General features: G+C 56.2%; 1 protein-coding gene across 2 annotated transcripts in view; it reads left to right on the forward strand.

The window, feature by feature from the left end:
- TTC28 (tetratricopeptide repeat domain 28) overlaps nt 1–7983 on the forward strand; it is a gene marked incomplete at both ends in the record, with an annotated part of 602748 nt that extends 594765 nt beyond the window's left edge. The window contains 6 exons of one of the 2 annotated variants that reach the window (XM_080717620.1): nt 593–824; nt 1061–1137; nt 2597–2620; nt 3294–3423; nt 5601–5708; nt 6461–7983. In XM_080717620.1, coding sequence (XP_080573746.1) covers nt 593–824; nt 1061–1137; nt 2597–2620; nt 3294–3423; nt 5601–5708; nt 6461–7983 — 2094 coding nt within the window. The remainder of the gene's footprint in view (nt 1–592; nt 825–1060; nt 1138–2596; nt 2621–3293; nt 3424–5600; nt 5709–6460) is intronic. The other variant, XM_080717621.1, reaches the window with a different exon arrangement.
- Between the last annotated feature and the right edge of the window lie 16890 nt (nt 7984–24873).

The following is a 24873-nucleotide window of genomic DNA, read 5'->3' on the forward strand; positions in this document are numbered from 1 at the left end:
TCGAGGGATGGCCGGCCCCAGCATCGCAGTGTTTCCCTCTAAGAAACGCCTCGGGGACAACCTGGGCACACACCTCAGGGCATGGGACATGTTGGGATGGATGGGTTCCCTAGAAGCTGCATAGCACTGCGGGCTTGCCCTGGCGCAGGAGCAAGTCGCTGGATGGCCTCACAGTGCCAGGTGCCTGGTAGGCAGTGGAGTACCTGGTGAAGGAGCGGCACAGGCTGGCAGCCGAGTGGCCAGTACTGAGGGCATCAGTCGGTCAGGGCATGGGAGGGGCAGTGCCAGCCAAGCCCAGGCGAGCACTGTTGGCCATGGCAGGAGGGCCGCAGAGGTGTCCCCGAACTGCCTCTGGTCTGGCGGCCTCTGCCCCAAGCTTGCTGCAGAAGTGCTTGGTGTCTGGGGCTGCACACAGAAGGGCGTGGCTTGGGAGGGCTGATGCCCACAGCACTCGCTTGCCACGCCACCAACCCGCCCTTCCCGGCCCCTCCCGTGAGCAGCCTGCCTCTGCCATGGTGTCACGGGCACCGTCGCCCTGGGCCTTGGGGCCTGGCGCTCCCGCAGCCTGCAGGCTGACTCTCCTCTCCCCCAGGTGGAGAAGTCCCTGCAGCGCATCCAGAGTGGGCAGCGCAACGCCATGTACACGTCCCAGCAGAGCGTGGAGAACAAAGTGGGCGGTGTCCCCGGCTGGCAGGCGCTGCTCACAGCGGTGGGCTTCCGGCTGGACCCCCCGGCCAGCGGCCTGCCCGCAGCCGTCTTCTTCCCAACCTCCGACCCGGGCGACCGGCTGCAGCAGTGCAGCAGCACGCTCCAGTCCCTGCTGGGTGAGCATCGGCCGCCCCTGGAGTAACCGAGGCGCCGGCCCACAGCTGTGCGGCCACCGCAGCCGGGCGAAGGGCGGCCCTGCTGTCCGCCCCCGCGCCTGCGACGGGCCGGCTTCCCTGGAGACCTCTCCAGTCACACGAGTGCCACCCTGGCCGCCATTCGGGCCCCCAGGCGGAGGCAGAATGGCGGAGGCACAGGCCCCTCCGAGTGACCCCCAACCCTCTTCTTGGTTTAGGTCTGCCTAACCCCGCCCTCCAAGCCCTCTGCAAACTCATCACGGCCTCAGAGACAGGGGAGCAGCTCATCAGCCGGGTGAGTGGGGCCCAGCGCAACTCCAGGCCGTGACTTGACCCCAGACACCTGCAAGTCCTGGGGTCTGTGGCTCCTCCCGGCTCAAGGATTAGCAGCAAAGTCGAGGGCCCAGAGCCTGGCACAGTCCTCCCAGGCACGTGCTGGGCTGAGGGGCAGAGCCCCAGAGTGTCCTCTCTGGGCACAGAGCACCAGGTGGGGTGTGTGTGTGTGTGTGTCTGCACATGGGGCCCAGACACGTGGGCCGTCGGGGGCTCCACACGGGGCCCAGGCACATGGGGGGCCATCGGGGGCTGCATAAGGGGGCTGTCGGGGAATGCACATGGAGCCCAGGCACATGGGGGACCATCGGGGGCTGTACACAGGGCTTGGGCACACAGGGGCCATCAGGGGCTGTACACGGGGCCATCCGGGGCTGCACATGGGGCGCGGGCACATGGGGACTGTCAGGGGCCACACACGGGGCACGGGCACGTGGGGGCCATCAGGGGCTGCACACGAGGCCGTCGGGGGCCGTATATAGGGTGTGTGCACATGGGGGCCATGCATGAGGCCATCGAGCTGCACACAGGGCCCAGGCGCGTGGAGAGGCATTTCCTCGACTCCCCGCCCAGGGCCCTCCTTGCCGTCACCTGCCCAGCACTTGGAGCTGGTGCCAAGCATGGCAGCTGCCATCCCTGGGCCGGGGGCCTGAGCCAGCACACGGGCGGGCACTCACGGGTGGACAGAAGCTTGTTCCATGCCTGAGTCCTCCGCTCAGTCCTCAGACAGGCTTTCCTTTAGGAAAATGTAGATGAGAGAGAGGATTCCTCATTCTTCGCAACACGCAGGCCTTCCTGAGCAGGCCAGGGGCTTCTCTGAGCCCACCGCTGGGTCTCAGTAAGCCCGGGGACCAGCCACGTGTGGGAGAGCTGCTGGAGCTCAGCGGCCGTGTCCTGGTCACCTTGGAAACATCAGTAGCCATGGCCCCCGAGACCCCGGGTAGAAGGGCGTGTGCGGGGACAGCTGCACGCGGCGCCGCTCCAGGTTCAGCGGGCCGGGGTCTCGCCAGGCTGCGGGCACGAGGCGCCAGGACCTGCTCCTTGAGTCCCATGTGTTGCATCTGCCCGCCAGGCGGCACCAGAAAGACACTTCTAAACCCGCGTCTTAGAGCACCCAGAACCCAGGAGGACTGTGACCTGTGTCCAGAGAGGAAGCTAGCTCGCACGCTACGTGCAGGGCCAGGCTCAGAGCTGGTTTTATTTCCTGCTTTAGTGGGAGCCCAGGGACCGGCCTGACGCCCTGGGGCCCAGCGCACGCCGCTCTGCCCGCCTGGCCTGGACGCTGTCCCCGCTGACTCTCGCTCTCCGAGGTGGAGCCGCCAGGCTCTGCGCAGCAGCAGCTGAGCGTGTGCAGCCTGCGCTTGACTCTAAACGCTCTCTCTCTCTCTCTCTTTCTCTCTCTTCTAATCTGCTGGCCGAAGGCTGTTAAAAATATGGTGGGAATGGTGAGTACAGCTTCTAAGTAGTAAGTCCTCAGGTGAGCCGCCGCCCGCCCCGCCCCAGCCCCTGGCTGCAGCTCGCTGCGCGCCCATGCCGTCCTCTGCTTCTCCCGTCCTGCTCTGCCCTCTGTGTCTGCGGTTTGGCCTTTTCTGGTCCGGCAGGAGAGCAGGGGCAGAGCCAATTTTAAGTGAGAACCACTTCGAACGCACCTGGAGAACCCGAGGAAAAACCCACAGACCTGAGTCTGAGCCAGGGGCCCCTCCTCCGGGTGAAGAGCCTAAAAAGGGCTGGGCATAGCTGCACGCCTGTAACCCCAGTACTTGGGAGGCTGAGACAGGAGGATTGCAGGTTGGAGGCCAGCCTCAGCAACCTGCTCTTAGGGAGACCCTGTTCCAAAATAAATAGGGCTGGGGTGCAGCACAGAGGTAGAGCACTCCTGGGTTCAAAGGCCAGAACACACACGCGCACACATCCTAAAGGTGACTTGAAATGCCTCCGTTCAGGCTGCCAGCCCTGCTGTCCCGTGCCGAGGAGGCCGTGTGGCCTCTGCTCCCTGCAGCCGCAGGCCAAAGAGGACGGCAGGACAGGAGTGTAAAAGCACCTCAGAGAGCTCCGAGTGGGCCGCAGACGGGAAGGCGCGGCGCAGGCCGGCGCTCACGCTGTTCCCTCCTCCCACAGCTCCACCAGGTGCTGGTCCAGCTGCAGGCCGGCGAGAAGGAGCAGGACTTGGCGTCGGCTCCCATCCAGGTGTCCATCAGCGTCCAGCTGTGGCGACTGCCGGGGTGTCACGAGTTCCTGGCAGCTCTCGGTAGGACGCCGCGCGCCTGACTCCGGGGCCTGTGGAGTTTTCCTTAGATCCACTCTGTGGGCCGTCCTGGTGGACTCTCGGGGGCCAGGGAGGGTCTCCTCCGGGGTCCTCTGAGGCTTCAGTTTAGATGGCCACTGCAGACTCTAGTGCTCTTGGGCCTCTTGCGTGGCCCCGGGCGCCGTCCCCGCACTGAGCCGCCGCCATCCACGCTGCCTTGCGCCCAGCCTGCGTTCCAGAGTGAATCATGCCATGGTTGACACCCGGAGGAAGCTCAGAATTAATCCTGAGCAAGAGACCCAGTGGGCCCGTCCCTGCGTGGGGGGCGTGAGGCACACACAGTAGGGCCGGCGCCAGGGCGGCTCACAGCAGGCCGCAGCGCGGAGCTCAGGACCCTCCCCTGCCTCGCCAAGCGTTGCCAGTCCCAACATGGCCGCAGCTTGGCACAGCAGAGATCTGCTCAGGAGGCGGCCCAGCCTCTCGGGCTGCTCCTCTCCCTGACCACTGCCCGGGGCCGCCGACATCCTAGGTGCCGGAGATGCTGCGGGCTGCTGAGGGGAGCTGCCCCCAGTCTGCATCCCACAGCAGAAGGCGGCAGGCTGTGTGGCGGCAGCAGGCGGGGCGGCCGTGAGCTTCCGGGTAGCCACAGCCTCTGGACGACGCTCCCTAAAAGGACCTGCTCTTCCCGCCGTGAGCCTGGGTACTCGGTACCAGGCCAGCTTTTGTCCACAGCCTTTCCCAACGTGCTCACGGCAGGGCAGGGCAGACTCCTGGTTTACACACACATCTTTTTTCCAAATGCCCCCTTACAGAAGGTCGCTCCTCCGCCCCCTGGGTTTAAAGCAGGGTCTTCTGGGTGCATAAGAGAAACCTGGTGAATTTATACCTAAATAAATGTAATCCCAGCATTCGGGAGGCTGAGACAGGAGGATCACGGTTCACAGACAGCCTCAGCTCCTCAGTGAGGCCCTCTGTAACTCAGTGAGACCCTGTTTCAAAATAAAGAATAAAAAATAGGGCTGGGGAATAAAAAATAGTAGCTTGGAGGTAGAATGCCCCTGGGTTCCATCCCCAGTACCACAAATAGATATAAAAACATAGCCGTAGCAATGGAGGTGCGAGCGGAGTGGCCGTCTGGCCCACTGGTCTGCCAGAAGGCCGGCCTGGCCCTTCTCAGAGGGAGGCTTGCTCCCTGGCCCGCTGCGACATGGCCGCCCAGGAGCGCAGACCTTGCTCCCTGGCTCTGCTGGGGCTGAGGCTGCCGTCCACTGTGCTTCCCAAGTCCCGCTGGTGCTGGGGAGCCAGCGCGCCCTGTGTACTCTCGCCAGGTCCTGTGCCTGGAGGCTGGGCAGAAGCAGTGTCCCGGGCCGCTCCCCTGCAGTCCAGGGGCAGGCGCCCCTGGCGGCCAGTGGGGGCGTTCCAGTGAGGGGGGGACAGCTCCTCAAGGCCAGAGAGGGCTTGGCATCGGGTGTGGTCTGTTGTCAGGGCAGAGGCCGCAGTGTCTGTCTGGCCCCCTCCCACGGCTAGTGTCTTGCTATGTTGCCCAGGCTGGCTCTGAGCTCGTGGACTCGGGGGACCCTCCTGAGGAGCTGGGCTGCAGGCACACGTCACTGCCTGGTGCGATCTGCTTAAATGTGTTAGCAAGCCGGCAGTGCACACGTGTAATCCCAGCACTTGGGAGACTGAGACAGGAGGATCACACGGGTTCGAAGCCAGCCTCAGCTACTGAGTGAGGCCCTCAGCAACTTAGTGAGACCCTGTTTCCAACTGGGAGTGTAGCCTGGAGGTAGAAAAGCACCTGAGTTCCACCCCACCAGTACCACCAAAAAAAAAAAAAAAAAAAAAAAAAAGTCCAGCAGCTCATTAGCCCTCCTGCTGGGAGCTCAGGCTCTTGCTGGGAGCTGCGCCCTGGGCTTGGGAGGCCAGCGAGGCCCCGTCCCGCACACTGCCCCGCGCTGAGTGGAAGGGCCAGCCTTTGTCCTGGAGTCTCTGAGCAAACTGTTCTGGGAAAACGGAAAAACCCAAACATCGGCGAGCTGACTGGCTCTGGGCCGCAGTGCCCTAAAACCTAGTTCAGTGGGAAACCCGGCCAGAGCTCCGTGGGCTGGAGGAGCCCACACCGCCGCCGGCAGCCGGGCACTCTCCGGGTCAGGGCAGACATGTGCTCCTTGCTTCCCCAGGTTTCGATCTCTGCGAGGTCGGCCAGGAGGAGGTGACCCTGAAAACCGGGAAGCAGGCCAGCCGGAGGACCGTGCACTTCGCGCTCCAGGCCCTGCTGACCCTCTTTGGTAAGAGCCTCCCCTTGGCCACCAGGCTCCCAAGGGCTGCAATCTGGGAAGCAGACAAAGGGGTCCATCTGTGCATGTGCTCAGGACCCTTCAAGGGCAGCAGCCGGGCTGGGATGCCCAGTGACACGGCGCGCTCAGCACGTGAAAAGCCCGGGCTTCAGGCCCAGCACAGCGGGGTGTGTGAACCCCAGCTCTGCTGAGGGGTTGCCTCAGAACAGCAGAAAGCCAGTGGGCACCCGCTGCGAGGCAGCTTCTGGGCAGCTGCCAGAACGGGGCCACCTCTGCAGAGGTTGGGACAGTGGCCGCGGGCTCGGTTCCACGTTCGTCTTGGCCACGTTCAGTTTTGAAGCACCTCTTAGACGCCTACATGGACTACTGCTCAAATGGGTCTGGCGTCCAGGAAGAGGCCCCTGTGTTGATAAAGGTTCAAAGACCACAGAGATGAGGGCCCTGGGGAGGTGGGGACAGGGTGTGACCCCGCAGAACGCATGCAGGGGGCCTTTGCATGAAGAGCCGGAGACCGGAGCCTGGCACGGGCGGGCACGCAGCGGGGCACACGGTGGGCTCCCAGGCCCCGGTGAGAGCAGGAGAGACCAGGGTGGCCTAAGCCCGTAGTTGTCCAAGTTGTCTATAAGCAGCATTAGCAGAGTTCTTAACTAGCTGCTGTGCATACAAGGATGTTAGTGGCTCTGAAATAAAAGTCACACCCGCACCCCACTCTAACCGCTCTGGGGACCGTGTCTTGTGCCCAGATTCCACCGAGCCCCCCAAGCGCCTCAGCCTGGACAGCTCGTCCTCCCTGGAGTCTCTGGCGTCGGCCCAGTCCGTGTCCAACGCGCCGCCGCTGGGCTACCCGCACCTGGCCTTCTCACCCACGGGCGCGGACAGCATGGCCTCAGACGCCATCTCGGTGTACAGCCTGAGCTCCATCACCTCCTCTGTGAGCTTCGTCTCCAAGCCCGAGGGCAGCGTGGAGGGCAGGGGACCGCAGGACCACGACAGGCCCAGGAACGCCCACCTGCAGCGAGCCACCCTGCCCCGCAGCCAGCTGTGCCCCCAGGCCCGCCCCTCGAGCAGCAAGGAAGAGGACGAGTACCAGGGCTTTTCCATCATCAGCACGGAGCCCTTGGCTGCCTACCCAGAAAGCCGGAAGCCGCGCTTCTCACCGGACCACAGACACCCCCGGGCGGGCGCCACGGGAGGGATGAAAGTCTCTGTCAGTTCCAAGGGAAGCGTGAGTACCCCCAACTCCCCAGTGAAAATGACTCTGATCCCCAGCCCCAACTCACCCTTCCAGAAGGTTGGGAAACTAGCAAGCTCCGACACCGCCGAGTCAGACCAGTCGAGCACCGAGACGGACAGCACCGTCAAGTCCCAGGAGGAGGGCGGCCCCACGCTGGACCCCCAGGAGCTGGCACAGAGGATCCTGGAGGAGACGCAGAGCCACCTCATGGCTGTGGAGCGCCTGCAGCGGGGCGGTGGCCCGGTGGGCAGGGCCAGCCCTCGGGAGGACGGCCCCGCGCCCCTCGGGCGCACTGTCTTCAGGGCATCAGAAACCAGCGCCTTCAGCCGGCCCGTGCTCTCCCACCAGAAGAGCCCACCTTCGCCCGCCAGCAGCAAGCCCAAGCCCCCCACCAGGAGCTCCTCGCTGCCCAAGGTCAACTCGGGGTACGGCAGCCCCACGGCCACCGAGGCCCCAGGCAGGGACGGCGGCCACCCGTCCCCCAGCCACGACTCCCAGGTCTCCCCATCGGAGCAGCCGCTCTTCAAACTCAAGTACCCCAGCTCCCCCTACAGCGCCCACATCTCCAAGTCACCGCGGAATGCGTCCCCCGGCTCGGGCCACCAGTCGCCTGCGGGCAGCGCGCCCTCGCCCGCGCTCTCCTACTCCTCGGCCGGCTCTGCGCGGTCCAGCCCGGCCGACGCGCCTGACCTGGACAGGCTGAAGCTGGCGGCCATCGACGAGAAGGTGCGGGCCGTGCACAACCTGAAGATGTTCTGGCAGGGCGCGCCCCAGCCCCCCGCGGGGCCTGTGAAAACCCTCCCAGGGGCCCCGGGAACCATGACTTCCAAAAGAGACGTCCTCAGCTTACTGAACCTGTCCCCTCGGCACAAGAGCGAGGAGGGCGTGGACAAGCTGGAGCTCCGGGAGCTGGCGCCCGGCGCCCCCCCCAACGGCCACCGGCGCCCCGAGGCTGCGCGGCCCCTGCGGCTCCCCGCCAACGGCTACAAGTTTCTGTCCCCCGGGAGGTTCTTCCCTTCCTCCAAGTGCTGAGAGCTGCGTCCACCGGCCGGCTTACCACGCAGGCGGGCGCTGCCACCTGGCGCCTCTCACGCTCCAAATGTTTACCTTCGACTCGCTCCCAGCTTCTCATCTGCCATGTGATTCTTTTCAACAGGATTTTGTAGAAAAACGGTCATGATTCTGGGATGGGGAGGAAAGGGAGAACATATTTTGCTACGAGGCCCATATGCAGTACCTTTTATACACAGAAACACAGCTTTTTAAGGTTTTCAGGTGCTGGTTGGGGTGGGATCTATAAAATCTAAGTTGAGTTCCACATGAAAGTGTTATATTAGCCAAAAACAGAGCAACGGTCTTAAAAATGCCAATGATTTTTAATTAGATGTAGCAGTTTTGGTCTCGTGCTATTTTAACAACACAGCAACAATGCAATAATCCACACTGAACCTGCGCTGCCCTCCTGGACTCTGCAAAGGTCCCTGGGGCCACTGTCAGCCAAACTTGAATTTTCTTAAAAAATTACCTAACTCTTTACCCAGGCATTTTGGAACTATGCAATTGTGATTTAAAATGCAACTTTGTGCTTTTAAAACATTACTGACCTTTTTTGTACATGGATAAACAACTTGGTTTATTATCAATAGTGCTTTGCATTTATAGCTATTATTTTTAAAAGCTCAAAGAGTTTTTTAAAATGTCAAATTTTGAATATTCATCCATAGCAGTTATCAAGTTTTGGGGGAAAGGTTGAAAGTATTCAGCTTCCTTATTAAGCAAAAAAAGAAAAATGAAGGAAAAAAAAGGAAAAATAACCCCCCCCCCCCGCTAGCCAGACTGAAGCGGACATCTCCTGCCAGTGCCAACCCCTCTTCTCAGCTGCTTAATTCAAGCTCTCCCCAACTCGAAACCCCACACCCCTCGCCCCGTGGGCCGCCGCCTCCCCGCGATGGCCGTGCATCTGCGTCCTGAGGTGAGCGCCCCTTCTGCTGGACGCACGCTGCGTCATCACTAAACAGGGGAGTTGGCACTTAAGGACTGTCGCCAGCTGCCACAAGCCAAGGGAATAATCAAATTCGAGGTATCCATTAATTTATTTAAATATAGAAACAAGATGCTGAAAATCATATTAGTACTTAGTTGGAGAATTTAAGTATCTTTTAGACAATTTTAAAATTAAAGTCTTCCCTTCTTAGTTGTGTGGGCTCCTTGCATACAGGTGTGCGACCCCTGGCAGGAGGAACACCTGCGTCAGGGGCCCCAGGTGCGGCGCGTAGGCACACGCTGCCTGGTCGCCTGCTCCTCAGCGCGCCCTTCTGAAGAAAGGACAGTATTGATCAACCTGTGTCGTCCTCATGAGCACATCAGCCAGGATCTTGCGTTGAACCCAACAACCATGTCGACAAATACAGCATCATGTCCTAGCCCTGACTCCCAACCCTGGAGGAGAGTCCCAAGGTGCCTGTGTTGGCCGGGGCCCATGGACCACTGTAGCAAATGAAAGCCACGTTCACAGCACTGTGCATTTAGAAATCAGGTCCTCAGTAACAGAGCACACCTCAAGCCACTGTCCCCAGCGGGACGGCCAGGCCGCCCCTAGGTGCAGCTCCTCAGCCACTCTCCCAAGGGCCCTGGCCAGGTCCACCTGCGCTGGGCCTGCAGCCCTGGCGCACCCCACGCACACGGTCCACAGGCTGCACACTGAAGAGCCACATGAGGTGGGATTTTATTTCTTTGTCCCAGACATCAATTTCAATGAAGGGGAAAAAGTTGATAAGATAATCAGACCAATCTAAAGGTCACCAGAGTTTCTGAGTCTTTAACTATCAGTCTTAGTGTTTCTATAAGAGTGAGAGAGATGTAAAAACCATGAGATCAATGTGAAATTGTTAGGCTACACTGAAGAAAGTATCTGTTTAAAATTATGAGAGACTGTATAATTCACAATGACTTCTAGATCAGGGGTCGCCAGCTATAATCTACCGGCTAAATCTGGTTAGCTGTCTGGGTTTTTGTTTTGTTGGGCTTAAGCGAAATGAATTTTACCTTTTTAGAGTTATGTAAGTACCTATGTAATATTCTGTCTTGCCTCTTGCCTCACAAAGCCTAAAATAATCTAATACCTGGCTTTAAATAATCTAATACTTGGCCTTTCTCTTAAAGAAAGTCTGTGACTCCAGGTACAGGTGACAAACAATCACACCTGGAAAGAGGTTTTGTTTCTACGACCCGGAAGTACAGTGTGCGAAGTGGCCAGGCCTGGCCTGACAGGAGGGCCCAGCTCTGGAGGCCACGTGGGCAGAAGGAGCAGGGGCTGCGGCCGCCCTGGCTCCGCCCACTCGGGTGGAAGGAAAAGTTCCAATGATGTGTTCTGCTTTCCATTTGCAGAAAGCATTGGATATATTTCTTTGTAGCTCAGGAACCTGGGATTCTCTGCCCCTGCTCCATCAGATGCAAATCCATTGAAGACAAGCGGTGAAACGTCCCTCTTAGAAACCTGGGACCACACAGCAAGGGAGGAGACCATCGCAACTACTCTGATGACTTCCAGCCAAGCCAAAAATAGCTACTAAAACATTCTGATCCACATCAGTGAGCGAAAAATTGAATTATTCCTCCCCTCCCCCCATTTAGCAAAACTAACAGTCCACCCGTGAGGAGGCCAGGGGGCCCCGCCCTCCCCGGGCCCACCCGGCCTGCTCCCGCCAGCGCCCTTGCAGGCCCCGAGGAGAACTGCAGCTCTGCTAGTCTGGGTTCAAGCTGGACAAATGCCATGCAATAATCTGGTTTGTTTTTAGTAAGTAGGCGAAAGGTCAAGATTGTATCATTTTCACGCACATTCTGTTGTTTGTATCTGAAACGACTGTACATGTGGTTTGTGCCAGACCCTTCAGCAATGCTCCACGTCAGCACACGCCCCCCACGCCTTCCCCACTTGGCATTCACGTCCCTTATATGCAGTGTTAGCCATCTTTGGCCTACATGGACTTTTTTTGTAAACTACACAGTTTCCAGATGACATTAAACTTTTTATATTACAAAATTTGCCATGTAAAAAGAACTTCATATTTTTATTGAGACTGCTAAGGCACTTGGCCTTCTTCCTTTGTGATTTCGGTGTCTATTAAAGCATGAGTTCCCTGGTTTTAAGTCCGTGTCTGCCTCTCTCTGTATACACCCTGTACCCTTCCAGGTCTGGGGCGAGCAGCAGAGCGCCTGCCCCTGGGCCCCCGCAGTCAGCGCTGGGTGCCAGGATTCTCTGCAGCTGAGGCTGGAGATAAGGTGGCTGTGAGTTCCAAGAAAACTTCCAGGAAGCATTTCAGAAAGAAGGAAAAGAATGCTCTGAACAAACTCTTCAGAACAACACAGGCCAGCGAGCGGACCTGGTCCATGTGGGCCAGGGAAACACGGCTGCAGAGAAGGCAGCCTCGCCCGGTCTCACTGAGGAACAGAGTGCCAGGCAGTAATACTTAACAAAGGCCACGAAGCAGTGCACCGAGGACCGGATTATCTTTAGAATAAGTGAAATATTCATAATCACACAAAAATAAAAGTAGAGGGCTCTATTTCTAAACTAGTTAGTAGAGGAGAAATAGATATATATTCATTACATATATATTTACATATGTTGTTCAATCCCTAGTACTAAAAGAACAAAAGTTCCCAAATGTATTTGGTGTGCTACTTTTCATACACACCAAAGTGCCCAGCCCCGGAAGCCTACCTTCTGTAAGCAAATGAGCAGAGATGCAGCCACAGCTCTGTGTTCTGCACGTGTCTGCGTTCGCCCCAGCACATGCTGCCCTGCTGGGGGGCGGCGGATGGCACTGCTCACTCTGGGACCCTGTGAAGAGGAGTAGAAAAAAGAACAAAACATCAGGAAAAATATAAAATAAGATGAAAAATAAAAAGTCATTCATGGCAAATGTAAATGAATTAAACAATTAAGAAGCAGATTGACAGATAATGGTAACATGCCGTACGGTCTTTAAAACCATGTCAGAGCTGGGCGTGGGGCGCACGCTTGTAACCCCAGCACTCAGGAGGATGAGACCGGAGGATTGCGGTTCGCAGACGGCCTCGGGTACTTAGTGAGGCCTCTGAAACTCAATGAGACTCGGTTTCAAAATAAAGAATAAAAAATAGGATGGAGGATGTCGTTCAGAGGTAGAATGCCCCTGGGTTCCATCCCCAGTACCACAAAAAAAGTCAATAAATAAATAAATAAATAAATAATAAAATAAAATAAAAACCATGTCATTTGGAAGCCAAGCATGATATCCCAGTACTTTGGAGGCTGAGACAGGAAGATCCCAGGATCAAGGACAACTTCACCAAGTAGTGAGATTCTCACCAACCTAATCGCTACTGAAAATAAATTGTTCATTCCATTTTCAAAATAAAAATTGAAAAAAAATTGGGCTAGGGGTGTAGCTTGGAGGTAGAATGGCCCGGGTTCAATCCCCAGTAACAACAAACAAACAAACGAAAGAAAGATAGATAGATTATATGGTATAAAAAAAAACTCCCAAGTGTAAGGGCCTCAAATGGTTGACAAGAAAAGGATGGGAAAATCAAATGCTTACGTAAAAGGCTGTAATAAAAATGAAGACCCACTTCCTAATGATAAACTTAGCAAAAAGGCAAAATTCTAAATCTGCATGCAGCTAACTACATAGTATCAAAATTCATAAAGACTTACCACTTCGAAAGAGACCCCGTTAAAGGGGGGTTTTAACTCCTCTTCTCCATCATTGAAAGCCCAGAGAGACAAAGCGTTTCAAAGCATGAGCAAGGCCTAACTAGGGCAGCAGAAGACGGACCCAGCTCCTCACGTGCACGTGTGCAAAGCTTCTGAAATAGACGCTCACAGGCCACGTGATTAGTCTCAGGAAATATCAAAGACTACACCGCACAATCAGAAGGCAGGACAAGTAAGTCAGACCTAACAGGCACAACCAAAAAGCCGACACGCTAAAATGCCTGCCACCAGATTGCACCAAATGTGTCTGTCAACAGATGAAAGGGTTACAAAACTGTGATACACACAGAACGGGTTTTTCCAGCCATAACGAAAAAAATGTCATTTGCAGGAAAATGGACGAGGCTGGAGATTCTGCTAAGTGACACCAGCCCGTCTCAAAGGGAAGAGCTGTGTTTGCTCCACGTGGAAGCGGGGGAAAGTGTGAGAAGCAAAAGGGGCGCAGACCCAGGAGGGGGGACTCCAGAAAACCATGGGGGCCCCGGGGGGTAGGGGCACAGACCCAGGAGGGGGGCTCCAGAAAACCATGGGGGAGGGGTGCAGACCCAGGAGGGGGACTCCAGAAAACCATGGGGGAGGGGCGCAGACCCAGGAGGGGGGCTCCAGAAAACCATGGGGGAGGGGCACAGACCCAGGAGGGGGGCTCCAGAAAACCATGGGGGCCCCGGGGGGGTAGGGGCGCAGACCCAGGAAGGGGGCTCCAGAAAACCATGGGGGAGGGGCACAGACCCAGGAGGGGGGATCCAGAAAACCACGGGGGAGGGGCGCAGACCCAGGAGGGGGCTCCAGAAAACCACGGGGGAGGGGTGCAGAACCAGGAGGGGGGGCTCCAGAAAACCATGGGGGAGGGGCGTAGACCCAGGAGGGGGCTCCAGAAAACATGGAGGGAGGCCCCGGGGTGGGGGGGTGAGGGGGCCTTCGTGCAACCACACTAGGTGCGCCCATGGGGTATCACTGTAGCCTCAAGGAGCTGTGCGGGCAGGCGCGGCGGGGAAACAGCTGGGCCAGTGGAGGTGCCTTCATCACTCAGAGCCTCAGGATGATGTATGATTATGATGCCAATAAAAGTATATTGCAACATCTATAAACTATGTATGGATTACATATGTTTGCACATAGGTTAATATACCTACATATAATATACTGGATTTTTGATATATGTATATACATATGCTTTAAAAACCCAACAAATTTATGTTAAAAGTGCACCTAGTGGCGTTATGAACCATGGAAGAACTCATAATAGAAGTGAGAAAATATTACACATTGAAATGGGCGCCGGGTGTGGTGGCGCGCGCTTGTCATCTCAGCATTCGGGAGGCTGAGACTGGAGGATCGCAGTTTGCAGCCAGCCTTAGCTACTTAGGCCCTCCGCAACTCAGTGAGGCCCTGTTTCAAAATAAAGAATAAAAAACTGGGCTGGGGGTGATTCGGAGGTCGAATGCCCCTGGGTTCCATGCCCAGTAACACACACACACACACACACACACACACACACACACAAATAGGGCTGGGGTATAGCTCAGAGGTACAATGCCCCTGGGTTCCATCCCAACTACCTACCTCTGGGCTACACACTCTACACTCCCAGACCTATTTTTTTTATGTTTTGAAACAGGGTCTCTTAAGCCAGCAAGGCTGGCTTTGAACCTGCGCAATCCTCCTGTCTCCGCCTCCCAAGCACGGGGATTACAAGCGTGTGCCACCACGCCCGGCTAGCCATTTGCTTTTTGAACCCAAATTGTAAAACTAAACAAATTGATATGTAATCAAGAATTTTTTTTATGCAGGTCTGGAGATGGAGGGGCATTTGACCTCCAAGCTACACCCCCTGCCCTATTTTTTAGTCTTTATTTTGAAACAGAGTCTCACAAAGTAGCTGAGGCTGTTTGTGAACCCTGATCCTCCGGTCTCAGCCTCCTGAATGCTGGGATCACAAGCGTGTGCCACCACGCCCGGCTTCAAGAAAAAATTTTAAAGGCAATTCTTACCTATCATTTCAAAACTTATTCATTCCACAAATACTTGCTTAGAGCTTATGTTGTTATAAATAGAATCTGGCATATAAACATAAACAAGTAACAATTAAGATGGGGCTAGAGCGTGTTACGGTTTGACCTGTTATGGTTTGGAGGGACCGTCCCCTAGACCGCCGTTAGGCTCCCGGAAACTGTTCCCGTGAAGGCGGGTCCTTGTCCAGACTTAGGACAGATGTACACTAGTCCGGACTCTTGCTGAAGACAGATGAGTTTGTTATTACCAAGACAGAAATGCAGGTTGTAAGTGTTATGGCGCCATTAGGAAGAGGGAAGGACAGGCTTAGAGTAAGCACTACCCCACAGAGTGACACAGTGGGATGAGCCACGACAATTCCTGGACACAGAGTATTTTTATAACCAGTCTTCTGACCAGACTAGATCTCAGCGGCAGGCCTTCTGAGGTGCAGATGGCCTGCTCTGTCTCCAGGACAGACCCCCAGCCTGCTGTTACACTCCAAAGTGTGTTGGGTTGCTTATCTGAGTCTGGGACCCCCCACAAACTTGAGGAAGTTCGCTTCTCTTAGAAGTGTAAAAAGGCCCTAGGCTTCTGGGCCCCTGTTCTCTTGCTGATTACCCTTAGACTGGAAATCTGCAGCCCTTTACTTGAAGCTCCTGGCTTTTTTTTTCCTACTACCAAAGATATATTTTGAAAACTGAAAATCTTTTCCAATATTGGTACATTAATACATTTTGAAGCCTCTTCACAATACTGGTATACAGAGTTCATGTGTCAAAGCTTCTGAACTTCATTGAAATATCGCCATCTCACACATAATTAAAACAGCTAATGCTAGATATGGTGGCACACACCTGTAATCCCAGTATTTGGGAGGCTGGGACAGGAGGATCTCAAGTTTGAGGCCAGCCTCAGCAACTAAGGCCCTCAGGCAACTTACTGAGGCCCTGTTTCAAAAAAAAATAAGATAAATAATAATAAAATAAGATAGGGCTGAGGGATGCCTGCGACTGGAGGAGCAGGCAGCATGCTCACGGGTTCCTCACTCTGGAAAACTGGTGGTCTCTGGTAAGATGTGAACACACAGCCGGGCATGGTGGGCACGCTTGTCACCCCAGCGCTTGGAGCCTGAGACAGGAGGATCGCACAGGTTCAAAGCCAGCCTCGGCTACTTAGGCTCTCAGCAACTTAGTGAGACTGTTTCCAAACAAAGTATAAAGTATAAAATAGAGCTGGGGGTGTAGCCTGGAGGTAGAAAAGCCCCTGGGTTTTACCCCCAGTAACACACACACACACACACACACACACACACACAGATGTAAACATACTCCCTATGACCCAGCTATTCTATGTCTAAGTATTTTCCAAAAGAAATGAAAAAAAAACAAAAAACGTTTCCCATAGAGATTTGGACACTCATGTTCATAGCTGGCCCCAAACCAGAGAATGAGATGCCGGCCAGCAGGTAAATAGCAAAGCAACTTTTGGTGTAGCTGTGCAGTGGAATTCTAAGTTCCAGGACGGTGTGAATGGTGCACACATCAAAACCCTGAGACGAACCCAGCATTCCAGAGTTCCCGCGCAATTCACTTACGAAGCCAGGACGGCGGGGTGCGGGTGGTGGAGAGGAGCGGGAGTCCTGGGCGCTCCGGGACACCAAGTGCTCTCTGCGCTGACTGGGGTGCTGATTACATGCGCGCAGGCACTTGTCAAAACTCAGTAAATTTCACCCTTAAGATATATGCACTTTTATTGTATATAAATTATAATAAAGTGCCCCAGCAGGGTTTTGTTTGGTAGGACTTAACAAGCCAATTCTAAATTTTATATGGAAATGCTCGAAGCCAAGACACCAAGGCGTCTGGAGGACGAGGTTGGAGTGACTGGCCAGGAAGCAGCGGAACAGACCACGCAGAGGACCAGAGTGGAGCCTGGCGTGGCCCTGAAGGCTGGAGTTGGAGGCAGCCGTGCGGCTGGGGTGGGGCGCCTTCTATCAATGGCGCTGGGCCAGGCTGGTAGATCAGTTCTCCATGCGGTGTGTGCCTGTGTAAAGGCCGGCCCAAGCAACCTGCTAGATGTTGTCTTACTAAAAAAGTAAATGAACAGAAGTGATGTGAGCAGAGTGTGGTGGTACACTTCTGCAGTACCAGTACTTTGGAGGCTGAGACAGGAGGATCACTGGTTGAGGCCAGCCTCAGACACTTAATAAAAGCATTTCAAAATAAAAAATATAAAATAGGGTTGGAGGTAGAGCTCAGAGGTACAATTCCCTGGGTTCAATCTTCAGTACTAATAAAAAAAGAAAAGAAAAAGAAAAGAAAAGAAGGGAGATGTAGCTCAGTGCTGGTGGGTTTGATTCCCAGCATGCGTGCGTGTGCGCGCGCGCACACACACACACACACACACACACACACACACACACACACACACACGATAAAGCCCACCTGGGTGCTGGAGAGCGCTTGTCTGCCAAGTGAAGGGTCCTGGGGTGAATAAAACAACCTCACCTGACTTTTCTGTCCAGCATTAGCCCCTCTCAGGTCGTCCACGATGATGAAGGGCAGCTCTACCCTCCCAGCTGCTCAGGACAAAGCCGGCAAGCGAGGCCGAGGCTCCGCGTCCCTCACCCCACAGGCTCTTCTGCCTGCCGCTTGGCCGCATCCCCCGTGGGGGTGAGGGAGCCGGGACAGGGACCGCCTCGGCGGGCACACGACCGTAGGCCGCTCCAGCGCAGACACGCCGGGTCCAGGCCTCCGGTGCCGCCCACCGGGAGAGCTCACCGACAGACACACACCTTGGACCAGCCCTCCGCGACGCCACGCTCCGCCCGGGTGGCTGTCCCCTGGGACTGGTCACTTGCTGATGCAGAGGTGAGTGGGGCCAACCTCAGCAGCCCAAGAGAGAAGAAGGCACCCACTCCGAGCTGGCGTCTCAGGACGACCGGCTGGAGAGGAATCGGGGCTCTTTGGAAGAGGGCTGATTTCAGGGCAGGAACGTCACGCACATCACAAAGTTGGAAACTGCGCAGAGCATAGCTGGGACTGGTCAGCAACGTGTCATAGCAAGGCAGAGGTCAGCTCGAGGAGGCGCCACTGGCCAGACCAGGTGCCATGTGAGTACTAAAACAAGTAATGCTGGTTAAGGTTAGAACCCACTGGGTAAAAGGGGAAACCACGAGTCCACACCGGTATAAACCGATGAATAAATTGAGAGTTGATGAAGGAAAGGATGGTGTTCATCTGTACACACTGAATTTAGCCTTTTAAAAAGATTTATCAGCCAGACGTGGGGGCGCACGCGTGTAATCCCAGCATTCAGGAGGCCGACGCAGGAGGACCGCGGTAATGTGGCCAGCCTCAGCTACTTAGTGAGACCCTGCGTCAAAATAAAGAATAAAAATCAAGGCTGGGGGTGTAGCTCGGAGGTCGAATGGCCCTGGGTTTCACCCCCAGTAACATCTCCCCCCCAAAAAAGTGTGTCGCCCCTCCCTGCGCTCCTCTGCCTTCTGGACATGTGAGCGTGTCTGTACCTGCTGTTTCCGCCCTGTCTTCTTACCCTCTCAGGCAAGCCACTTCTGTCGGGTTGGAATGAGTTTCTCCTCATAAAAGGTTACATTATTTTCCTGTCTTTTTTGTGTGTGTGTGGTACTGGGGGTGGAACCCAGAGGCTTTCTACCTCCAGGCTATACTCCCAGACCTATCTTTATAATTTATTTGGAAACAGGGTCTCACTAAGTACCTGGGAGTCTCACTAAGTAGCTGAGGCTGGCTTCAAACCTGTGCGATCCTCCTGTCTCAGCCTCCCAAGCGCAGGGATTACAAGCATGTGCCACCACGCCCAGCTTTTTTCCTGCTTCTTTGCACCTCTGGCAATTACTGATGAGATGCTGGATACCCTGCGTCTAGACTGTAGGGTGTTGGATTTTTTTTTTTTTTGGTTTATGTATTATTGCGTCCTTTACCCCATTAAGTGCCAAGTTTCTGATGTGAACGCAATCACTTCAAAGTTACAATAAGTAGCCTGTGTGTTGCTCAACGTCAGTCTTTAGAGGCATCTGGTGTGGATGCGGGGAGAACCGCCTGCCCACGCTCTCGCTTGCTGTCTTGTAGGGCAAGCACGGAGCAGCCTACCAGCCCTGCCACGGAGGGCCTCAGGGCTAGCGATCGCCCGTCCACGCTGTGGCTCTGGGTGTCCTGCCTGCTGCCCGCAGCGCCCTTCCCCGGCCTCAGCCGCTCCTGGCCTTGCTCCGCCCTCTGGCACTGTCTTGCTGGAGCCCAAATTCCACCTCCGCCGGAGCCCAGCGCCACTGGCCTCCCTCCCTGGGCTGCGGCAGGACAGGCCCTGCTGCCCAGCACCCAGGGTCTGGAAACACTGCTCCCTGCGTTCCACTCTACTTCTTCTATTGTTTGTTTGTGTCATTGTTATTGTTTAAAACAGAAGGGAAAACCCAGAACCTATTATTCCACCATGGCTAAGAGGGTGCGGGAAAATGGGATGTTTACATGGTTTCAAAGTAACAGGGAAGCCCTGCTACACTGTCAAAATGCTCATCAAAGCAGGGGGAGTAACTTTACGGAGAGCCTGGGAGGTATCATTTTAACAAATCGACCAAAGTCAACATTGCCAGAAATGGGACAAGTCGGCCAGCGTGGAGGCGCCACTTGTAACCCCAGCACTCGGGAGGCTGAGACCGGAGGATGGTGGTTTGCGGCCAGCCTCAGCTACCTAGTGAGGCCCTTTGCAACTCAGTGAGACCTGGTTTCAAAAAAAGAAAAGATAGAGCTGGAGGTGTAGGTCGGAGGTCGAATGCCCCTGGGTTCCATTCTCAGACCCGAAAAAAAGAAAAAAGAAATGGAAACAGTGCCATTTTATAATGAAGGTCTTCCTGAACACACTGAGAAGCACATGTGAAGTCTGTGCTATTTCTGCCAATGATGGACAACCTGAATCTAATCACCAGGAGACAACAGAAGAATCCAAGCAAAACCCACTAAAACAGACTGACCTGCGGACCGTGAGCACAGACGGAAAGAGACTGAGAGGCTGGCTAAGCGCCGACACCCTGGGACGCACCCACTGAACTTCACGGGCGCACAGACACATCCAGCCATACTCTACTCATACGTGTGCACAAGAAAAGACCCACAGCCTTGGCTGCCATAGCACTGCTGAGCACAGCCGAGCATTAAAGTCAACGTAAACGTCCACCGAGAAGACAAAATGTCTACGGCAAACAGAATGAAGAAGAGGTAATGCCGATGAACGCCACTGACGAGGAGAAGTAAAAACAGTCTGCTCCAGATACGCACGGCAGCGACAGCATGCATGCGGAGAGGTGACGGCGTGGGAGGGCACACCAACCGTTTCCACCGGACTCAAAATGTCTCATTTCCAGAATGAGACAGTGAACTGCGATCCTCTGGTCTCAGCCTCCCGAGTGCTGGGGTTACGAGCGGCGCCACCACGCCGGGCTAATTTGTCCCATTTTTCATGATGTTGATGTTGGTCAATTTGTTAAAATGATACCTCCCAGGCTTCTCCATAAAGTTACTTTCCCTTTTGTTTCCAGCCAGGCGTGATGGCGCACGCTTGTAATCCCAGCACTGGGGAGGCTGAGACAGGAGGATTGCGGTTTGCAGACAGCCTCAGCTACTTAGGCCCTTTGCAACTCAGTGAGACCCTGTTTCAAAAATAAAGAATAAAAAATAGGACTGTGGGTATAGCTTGGAGGTAGAATGCCTCTGGGTTCTATTCCCAGTACAGTAATAAAAAAGTAAACAAATAAATAAATCTCTGCTAAAATAGCTTCCTTGAGCACGTCTCGGGTTTTTGAGAAGTGTGCTCCTAGGACCTGGCATGAGAGGACACCAGGTACAGTCCCACTGTGTTAACTTGCCTAGCACCCACAGCAGTGGGACCGCGCAGGGAGGCAAGCCGGGCTCGGCGCTGGCTGAGTGACGGCGGTGCATCCCCGGTCCTGAAAGGCCGGGCGGACGGCCGAGCCCTGCAGCTGTGGCAACGCCACACACGCCACGTGCCAGGCGTCTGTAGGCATCTGTACGCGTTCAGCCACATCACAGATTAGCTCACCAACCTACAAGTCACTCTAACCAAGAGATCCGCTCGCCAGCCAGATGAACGCGCAAGAGAGCCTCCAGCTGCCAGGCCTACGGCTCCTGCCACAGGACGCGCAGGCGGCTGCCCCAGGCCTTGGCTGAGCCTCCACGTAAGATGTGACCCCGCGTTAGGAGCCACTGGGCTGCCGCGTACACATCAGTCTTTAGAACCAGCAAGAGCACCTGTGCGCACAGGTTCTCCAAGGCAGCATCTTCCCGTGACCGAGCCCACGCCACACGATCCACTGAGATCTCCCCGACTCCGGCCCCCAGCCCGTCTTCCCGCCGACCCCGGACACACAGCTGCACCTTCGGAACAGGCAGACGGCGCCGCGGTCCTGGGAGGATGGATTTGGATACGTATTCCTGACCACAGAAGGATGTCTGGAACCAACAGGTCCTTTTTAAAGAAATAGTTGCAAACAGCAGCTCCCCCTTAAAAACATGTAAAAAATTCTTTTGAGAGAAAACACATGAAATAGGACTTGCAGAATGCATTCCATAAATCCCTGAGAAACCTGTTCTTATATATGTATATATTAATTCATATGTTCATGCTATAATGCATGTAGAAATATATCACATATATATCCTTCCGTTTACAAAAAATGTTTTAAGGAGATTCAGAGGACGACGAGGAAGATGGTGGAGGCCGCCATGGCAACCGCGGCAGCCAAAAAGGACATGCATTCCTCAGGGAAGTCCTGGATATCAGATTTTGGTTTAATATCTGAGCGGGACAACTTAAGGAGATATTTCCAGCGTGACTTCCTACCTAGTATACAGGAGAGAGAGTGGATAATGGCAGAATTAGAAGCAAGATGACAAGGAGGCGCCCGCCACGCAAGAAAAGTGATTTTTGGAAGAACATCCCAGAAGAGATTAGAGAAAAAATGGCTTCAGCTGCATATGCTGGGGACTCTTAACAACATACCTTGTAAGAAAAATGATCCGGGCATGCTGGAGGGAGTCCAGCAGAACTGGGCGGGAAGTCCAGCTGCGTGTCCCGGGGAAACTCAGTGCGCCTGGCTGCCGCGCTCCGCTATGCTGCGCCAAGGGCTGGGATGTGCTCGGAACAGCAGATCCTGCTCTACATGGTGAGGCTGTGGGCCTCCACTCGTAGAGGGGAGATAAAATTCATTGCTGCTGAGTGCTCAATCTCACAACCTCCTTAAAACACACATACATACTGTCTTCTCTTATTAAAAATATTGGAGAGGGGCCAAGATGGCAGCAGCAGCAGCCAGGATCCAGGAGATGCAGACAAATCCTAACCAATCCACCTTAAACTTTTTGGGGAAAAAAAAGTCTCTGGGAAGGGGGACTGCTCCTGTCGCATATGCTTAAGAATTCTGGGCTTCATACCATGCAAGGAAGGAGCTCAGCAGAGAACCAGGAGGAAGGCGGTGGCAGCAGGGGCGGCAGAGGCCAGTATTTGGGAGAGGCAGAGATCCAACCAAATCGGTGGCAGTGACGATGGCGGCTGCGGCAGCGGTGGTGGTGGCTAGTACTTGGGAGAGATAGAGATCCGATCCAATCGGCGACAGTGACCGCGATAGCAGTGGTGGCGACGGCAGCACCTAGTATTTGAGTGAGGCAGAGATCTGACCCAATCCACCTTGATATTTTGAAGAAATCACCCCAAAGGTAGATTGCTACCATTGTGCTTGCTCAGGGATTATGGACAACATGCTATGTGGGAAAAATGTTTGGGAGAGAATTGAGATGGTAGAAGCAGGGGCAATGGCGGCAGCCAGTATTCAGGAGAGACAGAGATCTGATTCAATCCACCTTGAGCTTTTGAATCAATCACCCCAAAGGTAGAATGTTACTGCCGCACATGCTCGGGAATATGAGACAACATGCTTTGTGAATACGCTGCTCCGAAGAAAACCGAGATGTCTGTGGTGGCAGCAGCAGTGGTCAGTATTTGGTAGAGGCAGAGACCCAATCCAACCCACCTTAAAATTTTAGGTTAGGCTGGTGCTGGGGCCAGTGAGGCCTGCATCGGAGCCTGCCTTGAGGCAAGGCTGGTACTGGGGCCTCGAGGCCAGGATAAGAGCCTGCCGAGGGGTTAGGCCGGTGCTGGGGCCAGCGAGGCCGGCATCGGAGCCTGCCGTGAGGCAAGTCCGGTACTGGGGCCTCCGAGGCCAGGATAAAAGCCTGCCGAGGGGTTAGGCCGGTGCTGGGGCCAGCGAGGCCGGCATCAGAGCCTGCCGTGAGGCAAGGCCGTTACTTGGGCCTCCGAGGCCAGGATAAGAGCCTGCCGAGGGGTTAGGCCGGTGCTGGGGCCAGCGAGGCCGGCATCGGAGCCTGCCGTGAGGCAAGGCCGTTACTGGGGCCTCCGAGGCCAGGATAAGAGCCTGCCAAGGGGTTAGGCCGGTGCTGGGGCCAGCGAGGCCGGCATCGGAGCCTGCCTTGAGGCATGACCAGTGCTGGGGCCTCCGAGGCCGGGATCGAAGCCTGCCGAGGGGTTAGGCCGGTGCTGGGGCCAGTGAGGCCGGCATCGGAGCCTGCCTTGAGGCAAGGCCGGTACTGGGGCCTCCGAGGCCAGGATAAGAGCCTGCCGAGGGGTTAGGCCGGTGCTGGGGCCAGCGAGGCCGGCATCGGAGCCTGCCGTGAGGCATGACCAGTGCTGGGGCCTCCGAGGCCGGGATCGGAGCCTGCCGAGGGGTTAGGCCGGTGCTGGGGCCAGTGAGGCCGGCATTGGAGCCTGCCGTGAGGCAAGGCCGGTACTGGGGCCTCGAGGCCAGGATAGGAGCCTGCCGAGGGGTTAGGCCGGTGCTGGGGCCAGTGAGGCCGGCATCGGAGCCTGCCTTGAGGCAAGGCCGTTACTGGGGCCTCCGAGGCCAGGAAAAGAGCCTGCCGAGGGGTTAGGCCGGTGCTGGAGCCAGTGAGGCCGGCATCGGAGCCCACCTTGAGGCAAGGCCGGTACTGGGGCCTCCGAGGCCAGGATAAGAGCCTGCCGAGGGGTTAGGCCGGTGCTGGGGCCAGTGAGGCCGGCATCGGAGCCTGCCTTGAGGCAAGGCCGGTACTGGGGCATCCGAGGCCGGGATAAGAGCCTGCCGAGGGGTTAGGCCGGTGCTGGGGCCAGCGAGGCCAGCATCGGAGCCTGCCGTGAGGCAAGGCCAGTACTGGGGCCTCCGAGGCCAGGATAAGAGCCTGCCGAGGGGTTAGGCCGGTGCTGGGGCCAGCGAGGCCGGCATCGGAGCCTGCCGTGAGGCAAGGCCGGTGCTGGGGCCTCCGAGGCCGGGATCGGAGCCTGCCAAGGGGTTAGGCCGGTGCTGGGGCCAGCGAGGCTGGCATCGGAGCCTGCCGTGAGGCATGACCAGTGCTGGGGTCTCCGAGGCCGGGATCAGAGCCTGCTGAGGGGTTAGGCCGGTGCTGGGGCCAGCATCGGAGACTGCCGTGAGGCAAGGCCGGTACTGGGGCCTCCAAGGCCAGGATAAGAGCCTGCCGAGGGGTTAGGCCGGTGCTGGGGCCAGTGAGGCCGGCATTGGAGCCTGCCGTGAGGCAAGGCTGGTACTGGGGCCTCCGAGGCCAGGATAAGAGCCTGCCGAGGGGTTAGGCCGGTGCTGGGGCCAGCGAGGCCGGCATCGGAGCCTGCCGTGAGGCAAGGCCGGTGCTGGGGCCTCCGAGGCCGGCATCAGCCTGCCTTGAGGCAAGGCCGGTACTGGGGTATCCGAGGCCGGAATAAGAGCCTGCCAAGGGGTTAGGCCGGTGCTGGGGCCAGCGAGTCCGGCATCGGAGCCTGCCTTGAGGCATGACCAGTGCTGGGGTTTCCGAGGCCGGGATCGGAGCCTGCCGAGGGGTTAGGCTGGTGCTGGGGCCAACGAGGCCGGCATTGGAGCCTGCCATGAGGCAAGGCCGGTGCTGGGGCCTCCGAGGCCAGGATTGGAATCCTGCCAAGGGGTTAGACCGGTGCAGGGGCCAATGGCCAGCATCGGAGCCTGGCGTGAGGCAAGTTCACTCCTGTGGCCTCCAAGGTCGGGACCAAAGCCAGCTTAGGGGTTAGACCGGTTCAGGGGCCAGCGAGACCAGAACTGGGGC

Source organism: Muscardinus avellanarius (assembly GCF_963383645.1).
Source record: "Muscardinus avellanarius genome assembly, chromosome: 21".
Classification (NCBI taxonomy): Eukaryota; Metazoa; Chordata; class Mammalia; order Rodentia; family Gliridae; genus Muscardinus; species Muscardinus avellanarius.